Consider the following 24005-nt stretch of genomic DNA (forward strand, 5'->3'; position numbering starts at 1 on the left):
ATGCGTACTGGCCCCATGCAAGCAGCGGGACACCACCCAGCGCAGGGACCGCGCAAACCCACATGGGCCCTGGCTTGCTGCAGGCGCCGTCACCCCCCTCCCCACGTAGGGCAGCGCTCACCTCAGCGCTTGTGGTGCCTCCACCTTCAGCTTTTTGGGCTTAGGCTCCTCCTCAGCAGCTGCCATCTTCGCGCTCCCACCCAACTTTGGCTCCACCACGCACCCCACCCCCATCGGCTCTCCGGCCCCGCCCTTTTAATTCAAACTCCGCCCCCGACCCCGCCCATTCTGCGCCTCTCTCATCCGCAACCATTGGCTCTAATCTCGGCCCCACAGTTAATGCCCCGCCTCTTCCTGACCTCACATACCCTACTGTAGGGGACCCCAGACTGAGTTAGGCTGCGGATGAGCGCCTGAATCCAGGTGGTGCGAAACCCCCATTCTTCTAGATCTCGAGTAATACAGAAGTTTAGATCCTAAACCTTAAGAGACGTCTTTCCTCTCATGTAACGTTTTCCCTCTTATTTAATTTTTCTAATATTTTAGACCGAGTCGGTGTCTTTGAACCTGTTAATCAGGCAATCTACTGGGCACTCCCACTGCCAGGGTCCTCACGGCCTTCTCTGCTGCCTCAGCTTCGGTCCAGAGAGGACCCGGCGCCGAACACTGACGGGCCCAGGTGTCGGGGTGAGTGTGCAGGGTGGGGAGTCTGCACACTGGAGGCAGCTCGATAACTGGGGAGGTGACTGAACACATGGGGCTCCGGACTCCAGTCTGGGTTCTGGGAGAGTCTCTGATGTTGGGGACCTGGGCGTGCCTCTCCCCCACCGCAGCCCTGGACCCTGGCCTTCCGGGCTTTCTTGCCAGTAGGGCCGGAAGGGAGCGGTGCACCTGCCCCAGGGTTCGCCGGACCCCGGGCCGGGAGGTCAGACTCTTTGCAGTCCCTCTTCGTGTGCCGGCGCGGGGAGAAGGTCGTGTCAGCCACAGTGAGCTGCAGTACCGACCGCGCGTCTGCAGGACAAAACCCCTGACGGACCTAAGCGGACGGTCCGTCCGCTTATCTGAGGGTGCTGCCTGGATGAGCTTGGGGTGGGGAATACAGTGAGGATTGCCTTGCAGTTTTTCGGAAAAGAGGTGACAGGGATCTAAATTGAGGAGGCGTAGTAAGTATGGAAAAGTGTTGAGCGATGTGGCTGGTTGGATTTGGTGGATTTGTCTGAACCTGAAGCTGAAGCTTGTAGCCTACATGATTAAGAAGACGGTGCTACTATAAAATTAGTAGCTCTCACGTGAGGAGGAATTTTGTGGAGTTTAGAATTTACCGAATTTGACACAGTGGTTTAGGTGGAGATGGTAGAAAGATGGGGGGGGGGCGGGGGGAATTGCGAATTAAGCCGGAAGGAAAATTTTAAGGTGAGGACCAAAAGGTGAAATTTCATATAGTAGGTTGAGAAGTATTTGTTTTGTTTTGGGGAAGGTTATCAGTGACATAAATGCTGCAAAGATCAAAGGACGAAGTGAAGTCTGAGACTAGGTCGTTGGCTTTGATTAGAAATTCATTGAGCCTTTGAGAGTGCTGCTTTAATAGAGTCAGTGACTGAGGAGAAACTGAAAGTGTAGACTAATCCTTCATCACTTGGGGCATGAAGCACGATTACTCAGAGTAGTAAAGTGCATGGTTTGAGTTTGTTTAGAAGAATCCAAAGCATGTGTTTGGTGGCAGAAAGCAAGTAACTAAAGTACAAGATTAAAGATTCCAGAAAGAGGAGATAAGATCCCAGAAGAGAAGGGAAGGAGTGGGATCAAGATTACAAATAGAAGGATTGTGGAAGGAAAGAAGGACACTCAATTGAGACTATAGGAAAAATGGAGTGAATGAGATTAAGAATTACCTGAAACTTACAAATGTTTAGCAGGAAAGCTCTCTTTGCAACAAGGTTAGTTTTTCTTACTGAATCTTATGATTTTCTAAGTTTCTAACCATTCAATATAATATACTATTGGAGTTCCTTGCAGACTAGATATTTTTAACTAGCTCAACAATACTTCAATTAATGATTAGCAAATGGTATTTGCAGAGAAGAGGAATTCTCTCTCCCTCTACAAATGACCTTCTCTCCCATTACACAGAGAAAATAGAAACCATCATCTTCCTGCAACCAAATATACAAACCTTTCCCCCTTCTAGTTGAAAAGCAAAAAGTGTCCCTTCTCCTTAGAGAAGGCATATTCTTTCACGTGGTCTCACAGTATTATCCTCTCCACCTCGTCAGGGTCCTTTTTTCTTTCAGTTTCCATCTCTCCTACCATCAGCTTTTCCCCCTCTATTCACACCTTCCCTTCAGCATTTAAAAATATTCGTCCTTCACTTTATGAACTACTACTCCATTTATATTCCTGCATTTTCATCCCCTTCACAGCTAGATTTCTTGAATCTACTTGTCTCTGTTTTTTCCCACTTCTTGCTATTTATTTATTTCTCAACCCACTGCAATGCCTTATTTCCAGCATTTCACTGAACTAGCACTGAAACTACTTTTACCAAAATCACCATTGTCTTCTATGTGTGAAATCATGCATTCTCGATGCAGTCAAAAACTACTTCTTGTGAGGCAAAAAAAAAAATCATACTTTTTATGTATAAAGTATAGGTATACTTGAAGTACATAAACATATACAATATTCTATGGTATTAAAATTTTACGGGGATATTAGCCTGATTTAATTATTTCACAATTTATTCATAAATCATAGCATCACTTTGTACCCCATAAATATATACAACTATAATTTGTCAATGTACAATTAAAAAAATGTTTTTTTAATTTATGGGGGAGGGATTTGATTGGCAGGGATGGGAGAGTGGAGTCTAAAAAGGCTCCTTAGCAGGCAATAAGGAAAAGAAAGTTGAGAAACACTGTTAAATCAACCAACATTTCAGTTTTTGTAGCTTAACCTCTTCGTGCCATTTAACAATTTTATTACTCCATTCTTCTGGAAATATACTAACACACTCTGGTTACTAAAAACCACCCTCCTTTTTTTACTTATGCCTTTTAAGCCACATCTTCTCTGTCTTATTTTAGGCCTGCTTCCTTGACCCATCTGTGTTCTGATGATGGCGTCCCTTCCATAGGCTCTCTTCTTACTATGCACATTCTTTCTTTAGTTTCAATTCTGTTTATGGTTACAGTTTCCATTAACAAAAAATCCTTATTACTCATAAATGTTTCCAACCTGCCTTATCTGAAGCACCAGACCTATAAATACAATAGTGGTTTGAATACAGTTGACTCCTGAACAACACAGGTTTGAATTGTGCAGGTTTACTTATATGCAGATTTTTTTCAATAAATATTGGAGAATTTTTTGGAGATTTGAGACAATTTGAAAAACTTGCAGATGAACCATGTAGCCTAAGAATATCAAAAAATTAAGAAAAAATTAAAGATGTCATGAATGCATAAAATATATGTAGATACTAGTCTATTTTATTATTTACTACCAAAAAATATACACAAATCTATTATACAAAGTTAAAATTCATCAATATTTACATGGCACCATTTGCAGTTCAGAGAAATGTAAATAAACGTAAAAATACAATATTAAATCATAACTACATAAAATTAACTATAGTATTACTGTAATAATTTTGTAACCATCTCATATTGCTATTGTAGAGAACTCAAGTGTTTCAAGTGTTTAAAATGCAGTGTGATACTAATCTTCTCCGTGGAAGCAGTTCCTCTCTCCAGTAAATTGAGTATCATAATAAAATGTGCTCTCTCGTGGTTTTCTTGTCCTTAATGATTTTCTTAACAACATTTTCTTTTCTCTAGCTTACTTTATTGTAAGAATAAAGTATATAATACATATAACATACAAAATATGTTAACTCTGTTATCAGTAAGGCTTCCAGTCAACAAATAGGCTATGAGTACTTAAGTTTTTGAGGAGTCAAAAGTCATATGTGGATTTTCAACTGGGTGGGAAGTTGGCAGCCCTAAGCCTCACATTGTTCAAGGGTCAACTGTATATTCATTTGGGTCAAATATATCCAGAATTGGGTCAAATTATACAGGACCAGGACTAAGTGCCTCATCTTCTCATCTGCATACACGTGTGTACCCCCCCACACCCCTCCCCAAACCTAAATGTCTTTTTTGCTCAAAGCCTAAATGTTTCTCTTATCTTTTCATTCTACTCCATCCCTGTGCCCATATCCTAGTCCAGACCATCATCATTACTCACCTCTCAACTGGTATCACAGTATTCAGTGCCCTGTTAGCCAATTTAGTGTAATCTTTCTAAAAATGTAAATCAGATTGCATGATTCCCCTGCAAAAAGAAAAAAATAATAATAAAAAGACTTCACACTGCACTGAGAATAAAGTCTAAACTCTAACAAGGCTAGTATTGCCCACTAACCAATCTCTCCTTACCTCCTTCTCCAGTCTCATCTTACCACTTTACCCTCCATCTTCCAAAGTTGCTAAATTTATACTGATTTCTTTGTCTCATGTTCTCTTTCTCCTCCAAACCTTGTAGATTCCTATAACACACTGTATTTTCCCTATTAGGAATTACATCTTACTGTGTTAAGTTGTTTGTCTTCTCTGCTGAACTGTAAATGCTGTGAGTGTAGGAACTTTATTTTGTTCATCCTTGTTTCCCCAGTGCCTACTATGTAAAACATATTCAAAACTATTTGTTGAATGAACAAGTGATCAAGATATTGGCTGAGAATCAGAGGAGCTAGATTCATTTCTGGTCTCATTCTCTCACCTTGGATACACGCCCTTTTATGCCTCCATTCTATTATATATTGAAGGAATATGTTTTCTTTTTTAGACATCATGTTCCAAGGATGTTATGACTATTGTAATTTCATTGCTTGCGAATCATCAGAATGATAGTACAACATGTAGTAAAGAAGATTTATGAAGTATTTAAGATGCAGTCAAAGCTCTGATGGGACTGCCTCTGAACACAGTTTCTTTGCTGCCTTTAAAATAAGCTGGGAGAATTCTGTTTTGACTTAAAAGTCACGAGGAACAAAAAGGTGGTTGTGGGGGTGGTCAGTGTGCAGCTTTCCCAGAAAGTTTTTTAAAATAATGAAAGAAGTAACTGCAGCTTCTAAAAGGATGGTAAGGAGCTAAAGAAACAGGCTTGTTTATTTATTTTATTTATTTATTTTTTTTTGGTGGCTGGTGGGTGTAGGGATCAAACCCTGGACCTTGGTGTTACCATCACCATGCTCTAACCAACTGAGCTAACCAGCCAGCCATGAAACAGGCTAATTTATACTGCTATATAAGGTATTATTTAATTGTTCTATGAGCTAGGCCCTTGGTCATAATATGGATAGAAGAAATAAGCTTTTTCCTGTTATAGAAAGTTAAGATGGGTTTTAAAGCTAAGCACTGTTGAGAACTACAAGTGTTATGCTTCCATCTCAGCACTGAGGATAACAGCAATAAATCCAGTGGGCTGGTTTAACTTACTGTATTCATCTGAGACCTGAACTACTGCCAATAAAAAAAAACTTCAGTGGAAACTTTCCTAGAAGGAATTTTTTACCAGCTTGAGAGAATGAGTAGAGATTTGGCCCTAAAATAAACTACAAAGTCACTTGCTTCAAGAACAAGCAGCTCTTTTAGGGTATACCGTGGAGTACCATAGATCCATGTGAACTATATTTTCTATAGGATGAATGGTTTATGTCAGCTCTTTTAAATACAATTTCTACTCTGAATAATTCATTAAACTTTCTCAGCATATAAACAACGTATTTTAGCTTCTAACTAAACAAGAAGCATATCCTTCAACTCTTCCACTTCAATCGTAGGCTCAAACAGCACATTCACTGCACTTTTCAATATGGTAACAGCTAACCACATATGGTTATTTAAATTTAATTAATTAAAACTTCAGTACACCAGTTGCTTAAGGCACATTTCAAGTACTCAATAGCCGCATGTCTCTAGTGGCTATGATATTGGACAGCATAGATAAAGGACATTTCCATCATTGCAGAACACTCTATTGTACAGTGCTGCCTTAGAATGTTTTTCTAACAATTAGAATAAATAATTCCGATAATCAGGTAAGAGCAGGAGCTCAGAATTCAACTGGATCTAAGTTTCAATCCTAACTCTGACATTTACTGTGTGTTCTTAGGTAAGTGACATAAATTTTCTGAGACTTTATTGTCTTATCTATAAAATGGGGATAAGAGCAGTATTTATAACTATATAAGAGATAGCATTTTTTATTCCAAAAAAAAGACATAATAATAAAAAATTAGTTGCAGATCTTATTGCTGGATATTCCTGTTTCATTTAAAAAATGAAAAGGTTATCAGCTGAGGTTATAAAGTCAGTGGTTTCTGTATGGCATGTCTTTGTATTACAGTGGCACTCACTATATTAACACCCAGATAGAAATATAAGGCTGACACAAAACAAACTTACTAATAAGCAAAGCATCAGACTAGATAAAGTAGAAAAATTTGGCGGGTTCCAAGCCTGATGTGTCAGGGTTATTGCTGCCAATTCAAGTTGATTGCTTGGCTAAATAGAGGTGACTTTAAATAAAGAAACATTTTCTGTTTCTAATAAACAGGAAGTCTAAACTATTAATAGCATTCATACTTTATTAGTATAGTAATTACTAAAACCTATCTTGGTAATTAGTATTATTTACTTTATAACTATTGAGCATGTACCTAATGGGAAAGGGAAATCAGCACCAGATATTTCTTTAAATGTCAGCTATATTCATAAAATAACTTCTTCTGAAAAGAATTGGTCAGATTGACATCATTGTTTTCTGTGTTAACAGAATGGAATGAATCAATTCTGGAAAGACTTTCCTCTTTGGAATTTATTTTCTTGCAGTTTCTTTCTAGAAACTGATTTCATAGATTTCAAATTCTTTCTCTTCAGGCTTTATTTAGCATACAGTACTATTAGTTTGAATGATTGAACCACTAGAATAAACACCTGATACTGATGCCTATCCATCTAAAAGATAGGAGGAACAAGTTAAGGTAGGTATTTTCCACTGACTCTCATTCATATTGCAGGCACAATAAACTTATTTAAAGCATCTGACACTCAAAAGTACACAGTTCATAATGTAAAGCCCAATGAATTATCACAAAATGAACACAACTTGTAAACATCATCCAGATCAAGATATAAAACATTACGAGCACCTTAGAAGTCTGGTCTCATGCCCCTCTCAGTCACTACCCTGACTCCATAAAGAAAACCATTTGATTTCTCATACCATAGATTAGTTTTGCCTGTTCTAGAACTTCATATAAATGGAATTATACTGTATATATTCTTTTGCATCTGGCTTTGTATGTTCAGAATTGTGTTTGTAAGATTCATCCATGTTTGTTTCATGTGGCAATAGTTTATTTTCATTGCTATATAATATTTTATAAATGCTACAATTTATTTTTTTATTGTACTGTTAATAAACATTTGCATTGTTGCAGGTTTTAGCTATTACAAATATATTTTTACATATGTTTTTGCTGCACCTTTGTACACATTTCTGTTGCATCTACCTGGGAGTGGATTTGTGTCACAAGGTATCAAGAATATTTTTTTAAAAATTTAAATGTAATTAACATACCATAAAACTCATCAATTTAGTAGTTTTTAGAACATTCACAAAGTTGTGTAACCATCATCTCTAATTCCAGAACAGTTTTTAATCACCTCAAAAAGAAATGCCAAATCCTTTACCAATAACTCCCCATTCCTTTCCCTCTGCCCAGCCCCTGGAAACAATTAATCTACTTTGTATATCAATGGATTTGCTCATTCTGGACATTTCCTACAAGTGGAATCATACAATATGTGACTATATTAGTTTGTTTTCTGTTGTTTATAACAGAATACCTGAAACTGGGTAATGGATAAAGAAAAGAGGTTTATTTCTTACAGTTCTGGAGGCTGGGAAGTCCACACTCCAGGAGGACCATCTGGTGAGGGCCTTGTTCTGGGTGGCAACTCTCTACAGCATCCCAGGGTAACCATGGTATTAAATGGAAAGAATGGCCTGAGCAAGAGAAAGCTAACCTTCTCACTCTCTCCTTATAAAGCCATCAGAACCCTCCCATGATAACCCATTACTTCATGAATGGATTAATCCATTTACAAGGGTGCAGTCCTCACAATCCAATCAATTACCTCTCAAAGGCCCCACCTTTCAAATATGGATCCCCCTCCCCCTCTTTAACACTGTTACAGTGGAGATCAGGTTTCTAATACATGAGCTTTTGGAGGACACATTTGACCCATCGAAGTGACCTTTTGTTTCTAGCTTCTTTCTTGGTTCATCCATGTTGTAGCATGTATATGTATGTAATTCCTTTTTTGTGGCTGAATAATATTCCACATTTAGTTTATTCATTTGTCAATTGATGCATATTTGGGCTTCCCCTTTTTGGGTATTATGAATAATGCTACTACAAACATTTGTGCACAAGTTTTTATGGGGACATATGTTCCCAATTCTTTTGGGTATATACCTAGGGGTAGAATTGCCAGATCACATGGTAACTCTGTGTTTAACTGTTTGAAAACTCAAGCTGTTTTCCACAGTAACCACACCTTTTTACAGTCCTACCATTAATGTATGAGGGTTCCAGTTTCTCTCCATCTTGCAAAACTTGCAGTTGTCTGCCTTTTTTATTATAGCTAGCCTAGTGGATATGAAATGTTATCTCACTGTGATTTTGATTTGCATTTTCCTAATAACTCATCATACTGAGCATCTATTTATAAGGCCATTTGTGTGTGTATCTTCTTTGGAGAGATACTTTGCAAATCCTTTGCCCAGTTTTTAATTGGGTTGTCTTTTTATTACTGAATTGTAAGAGTTCTTTATATATTCTGGATAGGAATATAGGAATCTTCCTTATAAGATTCCTGGTTTCAAATATTTTCTCTCCATTGTATGGGTTGTCTTTTCACTTTCCTGATAATGTCCTTTGAAGCACAAAAGTTTTAATTTTGATGAAGTTCAGGTTATCTATTTTTCTTTTTCTTGCTTTTTCTTTTGGTGCCATATACTAAAAAACATTGTCTAGTCCAGGGTCATGAAAATTTATGCATGTTTTTTTCCTATGAGTTTTATGTTTTAGCTCTTACATTTAGGTCTTTGATACATTTTGTGTTACTTTTCCTATAGGGTATGGAGTAGATATCCAATTTCATTCTTTTGCATGTAGAAATCCAATTGTCTTAGCACCATTTGTTGAAAAGACAATTCTCTCTCCATCTGAATGGTCTTGGCACCCTTGTTGAAAATCAATTGACATAAATGTAAGGGTTAGTTTTAGAACTCTCAATTCTGCTTCATTGATCTATGTATTTATCCTTGTACCTTGTTGTTTTGTGTTGCTTTGCCCCCCATGGATTTGTCACCCCACTTCCTCTGGGTGATGGAGATGCAAAGGATTACTCAAAGCCCATCTCTTCTGAGCAGTGAGAGTCCCTGAAGTGGTTAACTTCCCTGGGATCCTCCAGCAAGAGGCAACCCTTCTTCAGGAAATTAACACCAAATTGGGGTTCTCTTCCTGCATTTATTTTCAAGACCAGTAAGTTACAGGAAGAGAACATAGGTGGGATTATAGTTTAACAAAATAGGCTGGTAACTTTCAGTGAAACAAACCAGGTGACATTCCAGTAGACAATTAAGTGATCCTATCAACAACAGCTTGATCTTAGCAAACATTACTTCTCCCTCTACCAGTTTTCCAGCAACTTAGATATCAATCAGTAACTTGTCTGTCTTTGAGCCAGCAACCTTGCTGTGCCACAGTTCTTATCTTGCAACAGAGACTTAATAGCCTGGGGAAAATTTCCAGTCCTCTGCAAGGTCAATATTTGAAACTGCAAGGCTTTGGAAAACCAGGCCCTGTGAAGTACATATGCTTTATAGTTTATTCTACAGTACCAGTACCACACATTAATTTTGTAGTAAATTTTGAAATCAGGAAGAATGAGTCCCCCAACTTTGCTCTTTTTCAAGATTGTTTTGGCTGTTTCTGGTTCTTTCATTTCCATATGAATTTTAGGATTACCCTGTCAATTTCCACAAAAAAGGCAGCTGAGAATTTAATAGGGATTGCATTGAATCTGTAGATCAATTTGGGGAATATTGCCATCTTAATAATATCAGGTCTCCCAATCTATGAACATTGAATGTTTTTCCATTTTCAAATGTTATACTACTTCTGTTAAATTTATTTCCTAAGTATTTAAATTTTTTGATGCTATTGTAAATGAGATTGTTTTCTTAATTTTATTTTCAGATTATTTATTGATGGTGTATAGAAATGCAATTGGGGGCTGGCCCGGTGGCGCACTGGATGGTGCGCCACTTGGGAAGCGCGGCGGCGCTCCCGCCCGAGGGTTCGGATCCCACATACAGACCGGTTCCCACTCACTGGCTGAGCGAGGCGCGGGAGCAACACCGAGGGTTGCAATTCCGTTGCCGGTCCCCGGTCCAGTACGGGGGCAACACTGAGGGTTGCGATCCGTTGCCGGACACGGAAAAAGACAAAAGACAAAAAAAAAAAGAAATGCAATTGATTTTTTCATATTAATCCTGTATCCTGCAACTTTGCATTTACTAGCTATTGGGGGAGGGGGCTGTGGATTCGTTAGGATTTTGTATTTACAAGATTGTGTCTTCTGCAAAGAGAGATAATTTTACTTCTTCCTTTACATCTTGGAAGCCTTTTTTTTCATGTTTCTTGCTTGATTTTCCTGGGTAGAACCTCCAATGCCATGTTGAATAGAAATGGTGAGAGTGGACATCCTTGTTTGTTCTTGTTATTGGGGGAAAGTTTTTGGCCTTTCATCATTAAATGTGATGTCAGCTGTGGCATTTTCATATATGCTCTTTATGAGGTTAAGTTTCTTTCTATTCCTTTTTCATAAAAGGATATTGGATTTTATCAAATGCTTTTTCTGCACCTTTTGAAGTGATCATTTGTTTTAGTCCTTCATTTTATTAATATCGTATATTACATTGATTGTTTTTCATATGTTGAACCAACCTTGCATTCTTGGAATAAATCCTACTTGCTCAGGGTATATAATCTATTTTATATGTTGTTGGGGTTTTTTTGCTAGTATTTCGTTGATTTCAACGTCTTTGCTGATTTTTACATCTATATTCTTAAGTGATACTGGTCTATAATTTCTTGTGTTGTCTTTGTCTGGTTTTTGTGTCAGGGTAATACAAGGATCCTTTTTGATGTACAATAAATTTAAACCTTTTTTTCCCGACAGAAAATGATCCACAGTCTATTTCTCATAAACTGTTCCGGTGACATATTTCTAGAGAAACACTGGAAGAGCGTCGTGAGCCAGTCTGTCTGTGATTATTTCTTTGAAGCTCAGGAGAAAGCTGCTGATGTCGAAAATGTACCACCTGTCATTTCAACACCTCACCACTACCTCATCAGTATCTACCGGGATAAGCTCTTCTTTGTGTCTGTCATACAGACTGAAGTGCCACCTCTCTTTGTAATTGAGTTCCTACATCGAGTTGCTGATACTTTTCAGGTTAATTATCTATCAGACCTTTCTAACTTAAATTACCCAAGTTAGTTGGAAGTGTGACACATGATTATATTCTTTAATTAGCCAGCCAGCTTTTGATATGTACTGTCTCTCTCTTCTTTTTAACTAAGCATAAGTTCATAAACTCTTTTCTATAGGGTGTACAGTGGCACACATGGCTGTTTTGTTCACTATTTTTTATATGTATCACAAATTATATCATCAAGATTTTTATTGGTTATGAACTTTTCTGTATTACTTTTTATTATTTTGTCTTGCTGAATATAACAAATAATTTAAAACTTACCATGTGTGTTTTGGGGTAGTTAATCAGGGTGAACAAAGTTTATAACTCACATTCACAGTTTAATGTTTCAGTACTTTCTGGTGTGATATGTAATAGGAATTCAGTTCGATCTAAAAATATTAATAAAATATTGAGGACTAGTGTTAGGACTATAGAGGGTTATTTCCCCTCTATTTTACGTATTTCCAACTTGCATCTTTAAGATTTTTACATCTTAAACAGTGCATTTTGCTACTGTAAATTTATTCTTCAGAACAAAAACACTTAGCAAGTCTTTCTTTGTGCCTTTCATGTGCAATGTTCTGTATATTTTGTTAGGACTACTTTGGTGAATGCTCAGAGGCTGCAATTAAGGATAATGTGGTCATAGTATACGAGCTCTTGGAAGAAATGTTAGACAATGGATTTCCCCTGGCTACTGAATCTAATATTTTGAAAGAACTGATTAAACCACCAACAATTCTACGTTCTGTTGTCAACTCTATTACAGGTAAGATCAAAACATACTCTACTTGCTACTGAGCAGTTTTACTTTATAAACAACTCAACTGTTGCTTATGATCCGACAGATTATTAAGGTAGTCCAATTTGGCTAGAATTAAAGTTACTGGTAATTTTTTTTTAATCATTATTAGCATATTCGTTGTTACAAATCATGGTTTTTCTTTCTGCCCTATACCTGACCTATCCCTCCCCAAACCCCCTCTGTCCCCCCCGCCCACCCGTCAAGTTACTGGTAATGTTAAAATGGATGTATATTTCTTTTCATGGAAAGAGGCTAGGTCTTAGATGATAAAGAACTTTTGGTTATTATTCTTTTGTTAACAGGTTTTTCTGCCAAGACAACAATAATATTATTACTATTATTTTAACACTAGATAATAAGACTGAATAAATTGTCCCCCAGTTAATCCTAATGTAGCAAGTATATGAGGCCAGTTAGAAGAGCATTTATTTATTCTATTTATAAACTGACATTTTAATATTTAAAATACCATTATATAACTGGCATTATGCTGCTATCCCACAATTACTGGAGTATAGAAAATTTAAGACTTCACTACAGAGTATGTACTATCTCCTCCAAGTCTTTGTTTTTATACATGCAGAAAACATATTAAAACATGAGGAAACGGGAGCTGGCCAGTGAGCTTAGTTGGTTAGAACGCAGTGTTATAACACCAGAGTCAACAACGGTTCAGCTCCTTACCAGCCAGCTGCCAAAACAAAACAAAACAAAAAATAAGCAAACAAAAACAAAAACATGAGGAAATAGGAAATTGGTTTATTGTGAGATTTCATGCATTGTGGGCTTTGTGCTTATGTTATAAGCTATTCTTGAGTATAGCTAGAGATTAGGTACCTCCAACAGACAATATTCTTTTGAAAGTATTGAAGTCTTCTTGAGAAAGTTTCCTATGAAATGTTATATGCCACTTCAACTATATACTGTTTGCTATTGTAAACCCTTTTCCAGTGCATTGAGGTAAAAATGGGGTGAGAGAGGCCTAAGAGAAAAAGATCATTTGGCAGCTCTTTATTCATCCTCTGTGCAATGCGGAGTGTTAGGAGAAACTCAAAGAAAGATAAGATGGAGTATCTTTACTCCTAAAACTTACACTCTGGATGAGAGACTGGAAAAAAAATAAAAATATGTAAATAACAGTATAAGATTTTAAAAAGCAATTCTATAATTTATAGACAATGTAACAACATTGGAAAGTACATAAGATATAATAAATGGAAAAATCCAGCACAAAAACCAAAAAAAAGTTATTTGAATATTCATATAGACAAAAAAGTTCAGAAATGTTTACAATGATTATTTCCAGCTAAGGAAATACAGATTATCTTTATTTTTGCTCTATACCTTCTAATATTCCAAAATAAACATGTATTTTATAGTCAGAAATAAAGTTACTAAAATATAGAATGTAAAAATATAACATAGATTCATAAGGCAATATATTATAAAGTTCAAGAGAATGTTTCAGTGACATAGTTCCTCCTGAACTGTGGTGAGTGGCCCTCCAACAGGGCCCTGGAGAACCAACACAATTTAGGAAAAGAGGGAGGGATAAGAACATTCTTCATAGATGGAACTGTATGAGAAAAAACACACATGAAGTGAAAACCTTGAGTTGTATTAACCTCTTTAGCAGATCAGAACTATTTTTTAGTTGAGTACTGAGAGATAAAATTAAAAAGTTGAGAAGCCGCTGAATGGTAGGCTAAATATTCAGCTTTTATCATAAAGCTGGTGGTGAAGCATTGAAGGTTTTTGAGCAAGAAGATAACATGGTTAAAGAAGTGTTGTTTTTTTTTTTTTGTCTTTTTTGTGACCGGCCGCACCGCGCTCATCCAGTGAGCGCACAGGCCATCCCTATATAGGATCCAAACCCACGGCGGGAGCGCTACTGGGCTCCCAGCGCCGCACTCTCCCGAGTGTGCCACGGGGTCAGCCCAAGAAGTGTTTTTCAAAAATTCTTCTGGAAGGCAACCAGTTGGAGGCAGGAACACCATCATAAGTAGACTACAAAATTGTACATACAGGGGCCAGCCCGGTGGCGCACTGCTATAGTGCGCCGCTTGGGAGCGCGGCGGCGCTCCTGCCGAGGGTTCGGATCCCACATACATACCGGCCGCTCACTGGCTGAGTGAGGTGCAGGCGCAACACCGAGGGTTGCGATCCCGTTGCCGGTCCTGATCCGGTACGGGCACGACACTGAGGGTTGCGATCTGTTGCCGGTCACGAAAAAAGACAAAAAGGAAAAAAAAAAAATTGTATATACAGTATGATTGCCACTATAATTTAAAGTACAATCAGAAAAATAAAAATTATCAAAATAGAAAATATAATAAATGCAACCTACTTATGGGGAAAAGGTGTAAAGAAATATACCAAAATATTAATGGTAATTATATTTTGGTAATAAGATAGATTTTTTACAACCACTTTTTTGAACTTCCTATTTTTTTTCTTTGTTTGTTTTGTTTTGGCTAAGTATGTACTACTTTTGAATTGGAAATGTAAATTAACCAGATTGTTAAGTCACAGCTCAAGGATGTGTGTTTGGACAACTAGACTTATTTTCAGATATATGTCAGTTTGCCAGGAAATTAGCATTAACTATATTGCAGCCATATGAGTGTGCTGACCTTAAAATGAGAAAGGGCCAGATTATGTTCATCAGTTACTCCACTGAAGCATGCTAGGAAGCATCTCATGTAGAATTAATCAGAATACCAAAGGGCCTAGTTATCACCCTGTATTCTCAGTGGAGACATTTTATCAGCAGAAGGTTTTGAACCAACCAGGCTCTTTTTTCATCAGTGGCAGCAGAACGAGATTCTATTGTTGAGCCACTGGAATTAGGTTAGGTTAACACAAAGGAAGCAAAAGATAAGTAAAATGAATTTAACCTGGTTTGGCGGATAGACAAAGGACCACATGGCCTATTTCTGTCTTTTAGAAATTTAATCATGGATGTCTCCACCAGTTCTGGAGACCATCCACAACTTCAATGAAGAAAAATCCAAACCCTGAAGAAGCAACTAAAGCATTCTTTTTTTTTTTTTTTTTTGATAATAGCTTTTCTGATGACCATTTTACACATCAACTTTGCTTTCTCTTTTTCTGATTTCTAGGCAGTAGTAATGTTGGGGACACACTCCCTACTGGTCAGCTGTCCAACATCCCATGGCGCCGGGCAGGGGTAAAGTACACAAACAACGAAGCCTATTTTGATGTCGTTGAAGAAATAGATGCAATTATAGATAAATCAGGTAATTGTGTGTATGTGGTTTTATTTGTGGAAAACAAACAATTCAGCTGACACAAGCTGAATAGAAAACTGAAATCCCTTGGCAGTATTTCAGCAGAAAGACATTCGTTTTCTAATGATTTAAGAATCTGTTTATTTTGCCCAGAGGTTACATATAATTTTCATAACTACTAGTTGAGATATGCCAAACATTTGTAACTCAGAACTCATGATGCCAAATAGTACCCTGTCTACCTCCAATTCTTGCTATTTTTTCATTCTAACATTTTTTTCTTACTGTATATCATATTTTGCTACTACTTTTGTGCAGTACTTCTAGTAAAAGCCCCTTTTTGATTATTTTTTAACCAAACAAAACAATGGAACTTTATGATAGGCATAAAAATTTATTATTAAAAATTTCTAGTTTTATACATAAGGAAACTGAGGCTCAAAAGGGTTAAGTGACTTGCTCAAGGACATATAGTGATATGCGATGATGACACTATAAATTATAGCCAATATCTTTTCTTCAGTGAGTGTTCTTTTCATTATAATATTCCATCTTACAGAATGAGAGATCAAGAAATTATGGCTCCTACTTTTTTTTTTTTTTTTTTTTTTTTTCTTTTTTGGTGTCTAGTTGGTTGGGAACCTGAACCCTTGACCTTGGTGTTCTAAGACCATGCTCTAACCAACTGAGTTAACCAGCCAGGCTTCCACTTTCTTAAAAGTTAACAAGCAGCTTAGTTCATTTCCTAAGTAACTTGCCTTATTTAAAAATTCTATTAAAAATATGTTAAACTTGGGCCGGCCTGGTGGCGCACTCGGTAGAATGCGGCGCTTGGGAGCACGGCGGCACTCCCACCGAGGGTTCGGATCCCATATAGAGACCGGTCCGCTCACTGGTTGAGTGCGGTGCGGGCGCGACACTAAGGGTTGCGATCCCGTTACCGGTCACGAAAAAAGACAAAAAGGAAAAAAAAAATATGTTAAACTCATATCCAGTAGTCTTACAAGGTAGACTCTATAAAGGAGACAGGTTTGATTTTCCTTAGAATTATTATATTCCAGCCAGTTAGGTATGGGCCATGGCATTCAGTGAAGAAGCTGTCTAAACTGGTGTAATCCAATTTTTATGAAGGTGTTACAACAAGCAAACGGAAAGGACATTCTTGGGTGGGAGGGGGGAGAGGGAGGAGGGAGGGAGGTTTCAGTGATGGGCCATAATAATCAACCACATTGTATATTGACAAAATAAAAAAAAATAAAAAAATTTAAAAATGAAAATATAAATAAATAAACTGGTGTAATGGATCCTCTGTCCACTGACCTGTTAATAGAGATGCAAAGCTTCAGTTAAGTCTGACACCTGGGGGTATCTCCATTACTCTAAATATAGTGATAGCTCTAGTAAAGATCCAGATTCCATTGATGTTATCACCCTTTTTTTTCTGTATCTTTCTTTATCTTTTTTAGGAGCTACAGTCTTTGCAGAGATTCAGGGGGTCATTGATGCTTGCATTAAGCTCTCTGGAATGCCTGATCTCTCCCTTTCTTTCATGGTAAGTTTTATTCCCTTGTTCTATAGTTCCTTGCATACTTAAGACATATGAAGTACTAAATGAAATGATAAATACTGAGATAAGGTTGTATCTTAGATTGCAAAGGATTATCTCAGAAACATTCCTAGCACAGCGTCGCAAGACAATAGCTTACATGATGAGCATGACCTTTATGGAAATGCTGAGGAGACGTCATTGCCTAAGTGTGATAGAAGTGGCTTAAAATTGGCTGGCTTGCTTCTGCAAATCTTCAGTGTCATTTTTACTGAATAATTACTTGCTTTGCTGATGTGAAAGGGCATACACTCAGCATGACGCACTGCTAAGAATAATTAAGAGAGCTGAGGTCTGGTGCTGTCTCTATTACCAATCTGTCCTGACCTTAAGTTCTTTCAATGTCAGTTTTTTCATCTATGAAATGGAAGTACTACTCCTCACCTTTTCTCCCTCATAGAGTTATTGAAATTCAAATAAAATAATGTTTATAAATATTTGTAAGCTTTAAAACATTATGAAACTATAACGTTGTGTTGATATGGTCTTAAACTGTCACATGACTGCTTTATATTTAGGGAGCATCGTCATTTCTGACAGTATCTGAGCAGAGTTGCCGTATTCATTATACTCAATGCATACAGCTTGTCTTCTGTTTTCCTGGCAGAACCCAAGGCTTCTGGATGATGTCAGCTTCCACCCCTGCATCCGGTTCAAGCGTTGGGAATCTGAAAGAGTTTTGTCATTTATTCCTCCAGATGGAAATTTCCGACTCATATCATACCGTGTCAGTTCACAAAAGTATGTTGATGCATCAGTCAGAATCTGCCATTATAGATGAATGTGCTGAGTAGAACCCACCCTTCCCTGTTTCATTCTGACAGCTGGGTACTTGAGATCATCATTGCTCACTTGAATTATGGCTCACTAGGAGACCCAGTGAGAAGTGGTGAAAGTATATGCCTAAAATAATCAGTGTACCCTGCATCTAAGAGTATAGAGTAGTAGTAAATGAGAGTGTAGTAAAATCTGTAGCTGAGAGCAAGCAAGCATTTTGGACCATGCATAACCTGGTTAAAACCATGAGCTGGTGCTGTAATGTTACCATGGTCTGTAGACTTTGTGGCAAACAGGAGACAGACCTACACCTGTAGCTCCCCAGGAAATTCCCCAACTTACCTGCTCGAGTCATTCTCTGCTTTGAATTTTAGAGGAATAATTTATTATGGGTTGTAGCTAGCTTGTCTGTTGAAAATATCAGAAGGTATTTGGGTAACATAAGGACAGGGTTCAAAAGCAGAGGAATTGTTTCTTGGCTCTTATCACACAGGAACTGTTTTAGTTGTATAATTTTAAATTATCTTTCAATGGGATCTTAATTCATTTTTTAAGGTAGAGCTGTTTGCCCCAATTGTCTATAATTAAATTTCTGATTTCTGCCTTGATCCACATACTTGTTGCCGAGAAATCAAACAATTCCTAGCACATGGTACCAGAACATTGTGCCGTACTCAACTCCCCCTTGTGCACATTCTGAGTCTGCAGTTCTGGAGGTACAGAGCCCTATTGTGGAGTTAGAAGCAGATTAAGATACTCTGGACTGAGGTTTACAGGCTGTCCCATACCATTAATTATGTATGTATGTGCTTTTGTGTCTTTTTTAGTCTAGTGGCAATACCAGTGTATGTGAAACATAGCATCAGCTTTAAGGAGAACAGTTCTGCCGGCAGATTTGATATAACAATTGGACCAAAGCAGAATATGGGAAAAACTATTGAAGGAATTACAGTGACAGTTCACATGCCAAAAGTTGTGCTGAATATGAACCTGACACCAACACAAGGCAGCTATACATTTGATCCAGTCACCAAGGTACAGCCACTTCAAATCAAGAGTGAGCAAGTGTTTATGCAATCTTTTGTGATTTGGAGGGGAGGGGCAAAGGGAAGGGCTTAGCATCTTGTTTAAAACTAAAGTTCCTTCAAAACCTAGAGAGAGGCCGAGCTGGTGGCGCACTCAGGAGAGTGCAGCGCTGGGAGTGCAGCAGCGCTCCCTCCGCGGGTTCGGATCCTATATAGGGATGGCCAGTGCGCTCACAGCGCTCACTGGCTGAGCACGGTGCGGCTGGTCTAAAAAAAAAAAAAAAAAAAATTAAACTTTGAGCCGAGGGTTCGGATCCCATGTGGAGACCGGTTCCCACTCACTGGCTGAGCGCGGTGCAGGCGCAACACCGAGGGTTGCGATCCCGTTGCCAGTCCCTGGTACGGGCGCGACACCGAGGGTTGCGATCCTGTTACTGGTCAGTAAAAAAGACAAAAAGGAAAAAAAAAACCTAGAGAGAATACTGTGCTATGCTTCTGCCTCTGGTTGTGGAGGAAATCCTATATCTGCTACTTAGTAGATGAACAACACCGAGGGTTGCGATCCCGTTACTGGTCAGTAAAAAAGACAAAAAGGAAAAAAAAAAACCTAGAGAGAATACTGTGCTATGCTTCTGCCTCTGGTTGTGGAGGAAATCCTATATCTGCTACTTAGTAGATGAACAGAAAAGTGAGATCCATTTTCTCCTCTTTCAGAGTGTGCCTTTACTCATCCATTGATAATCCAGAGACTCACTCCTCTATCTAATGAGAAAGAAAGAAAGAAAAACATTATGTGGATGTAAGAAGATATTAGAATCGTTTATTAACTGTTAAGATTTTTATAGAAATTGATTGACTGTTTTCTTCCCTTTTAATTTAAAAGCATCATTTCATACTCTTTCACAGGGGATGCTGGCTGGGAAAGCTGCTTCCTCACCCTGCTTAAACATGCCTCTAGCAGAGGGTTTTCACAGAAACTGTAAAAGATGATTTTTCTCTCAGCTTCCTGCTGTGGTAGAAATTATGATTGTTTTCAACAGCAGAGTCATTGAGCTGCTTGATAAATGAAAAGGCATATATATATTTTTTTGTCCTTTTTTTTGTGACCGGTAAGGGGACCGCAACCCTTGGCTTGGTGTCGTCCGCACCGCACTCAGCCAGTGAGCGCACCAGCCATCCCTACATAGGATCCGAACCCGTGGCGGGAGCGCCACTGCGCTCCCAGTGCCGCACTCTCCCGAGTGAGCCACAGGGTCGGCTCAAAAGGCATATTTTTGAATAAAGTCATAGAATGTTAAAGATCGTCATGTTAAAGACTGTTAAAGACCAGTTCTAAGAATTCAAAAAACCTCCCAAGAGACCACACAGGGATGAGGAGAAACTCCAGATCCCTGGTTCTTCATTCCAGCTTCAGTCACAACAGCTTCACCTTCCTATCTATTATTGAGTTTCCACACTAAAGATTTCATTTGAGTAAAGAGTTCCATAGCTAAAAGTTTAAAAGTACCAACATAAGAAAAATAAACAGGCCCAGAGAGAAACGCTGAACGTGATATAATGGAAAGAGCATTTGAAATCAGATAGTCCTTGGGTTCAAATGGCAACCTTACCTCTAACTAACTATGTGACCTTGAGCAAGTCATATGATCTCCCTAAGCCTTAATTTCCTCATTTACAGATAGAAGACAAAATCTACCTAACAGACTTCTGTGAGATAACATGTATAGTGCTGAGCACAGTGCTATATACAAAAGTAAATGCTTAACAAATGTTGATTCTTACTCCCCATTCAAAGTCACACATTGCAGATCCCAGGTCTGTTGTTTCTAAGACACTGTGCTTCATTTTGTAAAGAAGTTTATAGTGTGTTTAAACCTTGTCTTTGAGCATTTGTCGTTAACAGATATTCATATTGTTTTTAATTTCATGTCTTTTGAAGGTACTAACATGGGATGTGGGAAAAATTACTCCACAAAAGCTCCCAAGTCTTAAAGGGCTGGTAAATTTACAGTCTGGAGCACCCAAGCCAGAAGAGAATCCAAGCCTCAACATACAGTTCAGGATCCAGCAACTTGCAATTTCAGGTAAGGATAAGTTTGGCTTATGTTTAAGGGTAATTGAGTTTTGCTGAGCTCAATTATTAGGAGCTTAGCAGAGTAACAAATGTTCCCTGTCTAGAAAGAGCAACCAAAATAAAAAATGTTTAAAAAAATTGAAAGTGCAACAGCTCCAGTTTGCCTTTTACACTGTGCTACGTGACCAGTCTCCCAGACACCAGTGATTTTGGAGGGCACCTTACTTCACACAGCTTCCCCTCACCCTCACCCAGACACCAAAGAGGAAGCCATTCATATTCACAGAAAGTAGAATTAACCTTAACAGACATACCCTGCCCACATGAGAATCTCACCTAAAACCATACCCCCACAATAATTCCTGAACGGTAGAAGGGACATTGCTTCCAAATGGTGGAAGGGTTAATACCAGATTCACTGTATAGTGCTCATTGCTAAATAAACAGTGTATTGGTTAGTGTGACTAGGATAATAATTTATTCCTTTCATTCTTTTTGACACAGGTTTAAAAGTAAACCGCTTGGACATGTATGGGGAGAAATATAAGCCATTTAAAGGAGTCAAATACGTCACAAAAGCTGGAAAGTTCCAAGTGAGGACATGAGAAGAGGCCAAAATTCCTCAAGATCAGTTTGTTTTCCAAGCATCATTATAAGTTACTACTATTAGGTACCAAGTGGGTGGGAATACATATTCTAGTTAAAGCATTTGTGTCAAGCTGCACATCGCTAACAAAGTCACTTAGTAATCAGTGTAGGGTTCTTAAGAAGCTTTAAGCTAAGGAAACTTTTCTAATGACTTAGCTTATTTTGTATCTTTTCACTTAGGAAGATTTTGGAGGTGATTTCTTCCATAGAGAGGAACCAGCTGTCCACTGCACATTGTAACAGTAAAGGCAGAAGGCTACAGTGATACCCTCTCTCCTAAAACAATTGATGAACTGGTCTCATCCAGCAGGAGCTATCTTAATCTGTGATGTGATTTGTCAGGTGCAGCCAAATGTCACACCTTCTGATCTTAGCCATCCCAAATCAGTGTCTGTCCCAACAGGAAATTCCCCCCAGCCCCAAAAGTTTACAAAAAACTGCCTCTTCAAGTGTTTGCCTTATTCAGCTTTTCACTTGTGCCATTAAGCAAGCACTGTAGCAAGAGCCACATCAACCTGGCCCTGGAAGGGGGCACTGCTGCTCCTTGCTCCATTCTCACTGTACTTGGTTATTGTATTTTTTATAAATAAGATTTTTATGTAAAGCTCAGATTTTGATTTACAGGGACATTGCTGCAGTAAATACCATCTCAACTTTGTGCCACTGGTTCAGCTGTTAGCACAGTAAAAATCATTTGTATCAAAGGGGCAAATGCTTTATTAAGGTAGTAAAAAGGAACACTACTGCTTTTAGGAAGTTACTGCAAGCACAAGTGTTTACACTTTTAAGCAAATTAAAGTACTAAAAGAGAAACAAGTGAAACCTTTGCCATCTTCATGTTTTATAAAGATTATCCAACACCACTTAAACTGTAGTTAGCCTAAATGTCTCAGCAAAATTAGGAAAATGTGCCTGCCTCACTACCATCAGTCTTTTTAAATCTTTTTCTTTGTTGTTGTTCTCCTTAAGGAGTTGAATTTGCCTCCATGCCTTGACTTTAGGGGGAATCTCCCTTTTCATACTGTGTGCTTCCCAAGGTTATAATCATAGATTGCTTCCTGAAACTGTGGTCATAATTGTTACTGGAGTACCTAAATGTCTCTACCATGCTTACAAAGCACATGGAAGTACGTTATATTGAGACAGAAGCAAAATCCTCAGTAACATTAACGATACCATAATGATCATCATGGTTGAAAAGTCAATGTACAGTTGTATCATTTCACACAATTTTATTGGCTTGGTAATGTTTGCCCAGTTATTTTGCTTCATTAGACATGAAGAAATGGAGAAAGGCTGAAAGTTAAGATATCAGTGCTTGTTTTTCATATTTCCTTCTTGTTCTTACTTATGCTATGAGTTTTCTTCTCCTTGCAGCTCCATTCTTTTCTTCTTTCATTCTTCTCAGCTTTTAACTCTCTCTTATCATGCTAAGGATAACTTGTACACTCATCCCATTTATGCTGTCAAGGGCTGGCTTGTATAGAGGGAGCCCACTAAACAGCATTCTTACCTTTGCCTGCCTAGGGCACCCAACCTGCCTTTCATCTAATAAGAAAAGCCACTTTTTACAACTTCTGAATTTCTAGAATAATCAATCTCAGATTGGCAGCTAAAGTCAAAATGTTGCCAAATATTTATTCCCTTTACCTAAGGTTGGTTACCCAGTTCAATTGCTTTTCATTTTTATTATCTTACTCTTACTCTTCAGAATTCTTACCTCAAAAAAGACCCCAGAGCATTTGCTTTTCTTTTTGCAGAATCCATAATCTCAACTATCCATACCTGGGCTGTCCAGTTTTCCTCCTGTGCTATCTTCTCTTATATCCAAGAGTCCCATCTAGCAACTTCTGCTAAAACATCCAAGTAGACTGTTTCCTTTTACAATTAAATTATTGTATTTATTAATTTATAGAATCAAGTAAATCCTTTTTCTGACTCTGGCTATACTGTCAATAAAATGATAAAAGCAATGAGTTGATTTTTCTTTTAGCTTGACTATTTATTAGAACATTCTTAGATGTGCAAGGCTCAGTGTCAGAGCAGGCTGAACATGATCAGATTTTCTTTTTTTTTTCCTTTTTGTCTTTTTTTTACTGACTGGTAACGGGATCACAACCCTCAGTGTCACGCCCGTACCGGGGACCGGCAACGAGATCGCAACCCTCGGTGTTGCGCCCGCACCACGCTC

General features: G+C 38.2%; 1 protein-coding gene across 3 annotated transcripts; it reads left to right on the forward strand.

The window, feature by feature from the left end:
* The first annotated feature begins 627 nt into the window (after nucleotides 1-627).
* Nucleotides 628-23787, forward strand: AP3M1 (adaptor-related protein complex 3, mu 1 subunit). 3 transcript variants are annotated; one of them, XM_008578440.1, is made up of 9 exons: nucleotides 628-687; nucleotides 11328-11603; nucleotides 12226-12397; nucleotides 15556-15693; nucleotides 17151-17236; nucleotides 17898-18031; nucleotides 18895-19102; nucleotides 21032-21176; nucleotides 21671-23787. In XM_008578440.1, exons 2-9 carry the CDS (start codon nucleotides 11331-11333, stop codon nucleotides 21769-21771), a joined length of 1257 nt encoding a protein of 418 aa, XP_008576662.1. In that variant the 5' UTR covers nucleotides 628-687; nucleotides 11328-11330; the 3' UTR covers nucleotides 21772-23787. The 3 variants fall into 3 exon arrangements, with proteins under 3 accessions (XP_008576662.1, XP_008576664.1, XP_008576665.1); XM_008578442.1 differs by having other exon boundaries at nucleotides 631-687; nucleotides 11328-11564; XM_008578443.1 differs by lacking the exon at nucleotides 21671-23787 and having other exon boundaries at nucleotides 631-687; nucleotides 18895-19124; nucleotides 21032-21169.
* The last annotated feature ends 218 nt before the right edge of the window (nucleotides 23788-24005 follow it).

This window comes from Galeopterus variegatus, unplaced genomic scaffold (genome assembly GCF_000696425.1).
Source record: "Galeopterus variegatus unplaced genomic scaffold, G_variegatus-3.0.2 Scaffold1689, whole genome shotgun sequence".
Classification (NCBI taxonomy): Eukaryota; Metazoa; Chordata; class Mammalia; order Dermoptera; family Cynocephalidae; genus Galeopterus; species Galeopterus variegatus.

Excerpts from the sequence above, each read along its gene's own strand:
- AP3M1 (XM_008578440.1), top strand. The coding sequence starts at position 11,331 with ATGATCCACAGTCTATTTCTCATAAACTGTTCCGGTGACATATTTCTA. Across the intron at positions 15,694-17,150 it reads TGCAATTATAGATAAATCAG|GAGCTACAGTCTTTGCAGAG; the intron begins GTAATTGTGTGT and ends TATCTTTTTTAG. Across the intron at positions 19,103-21,031 it reads CATTTGATCCAGTCACCAAG|GTACTAACATGGGATGTGGG; the intron begins GTACAGCCACTT and ends TGTCTTTTGAAG.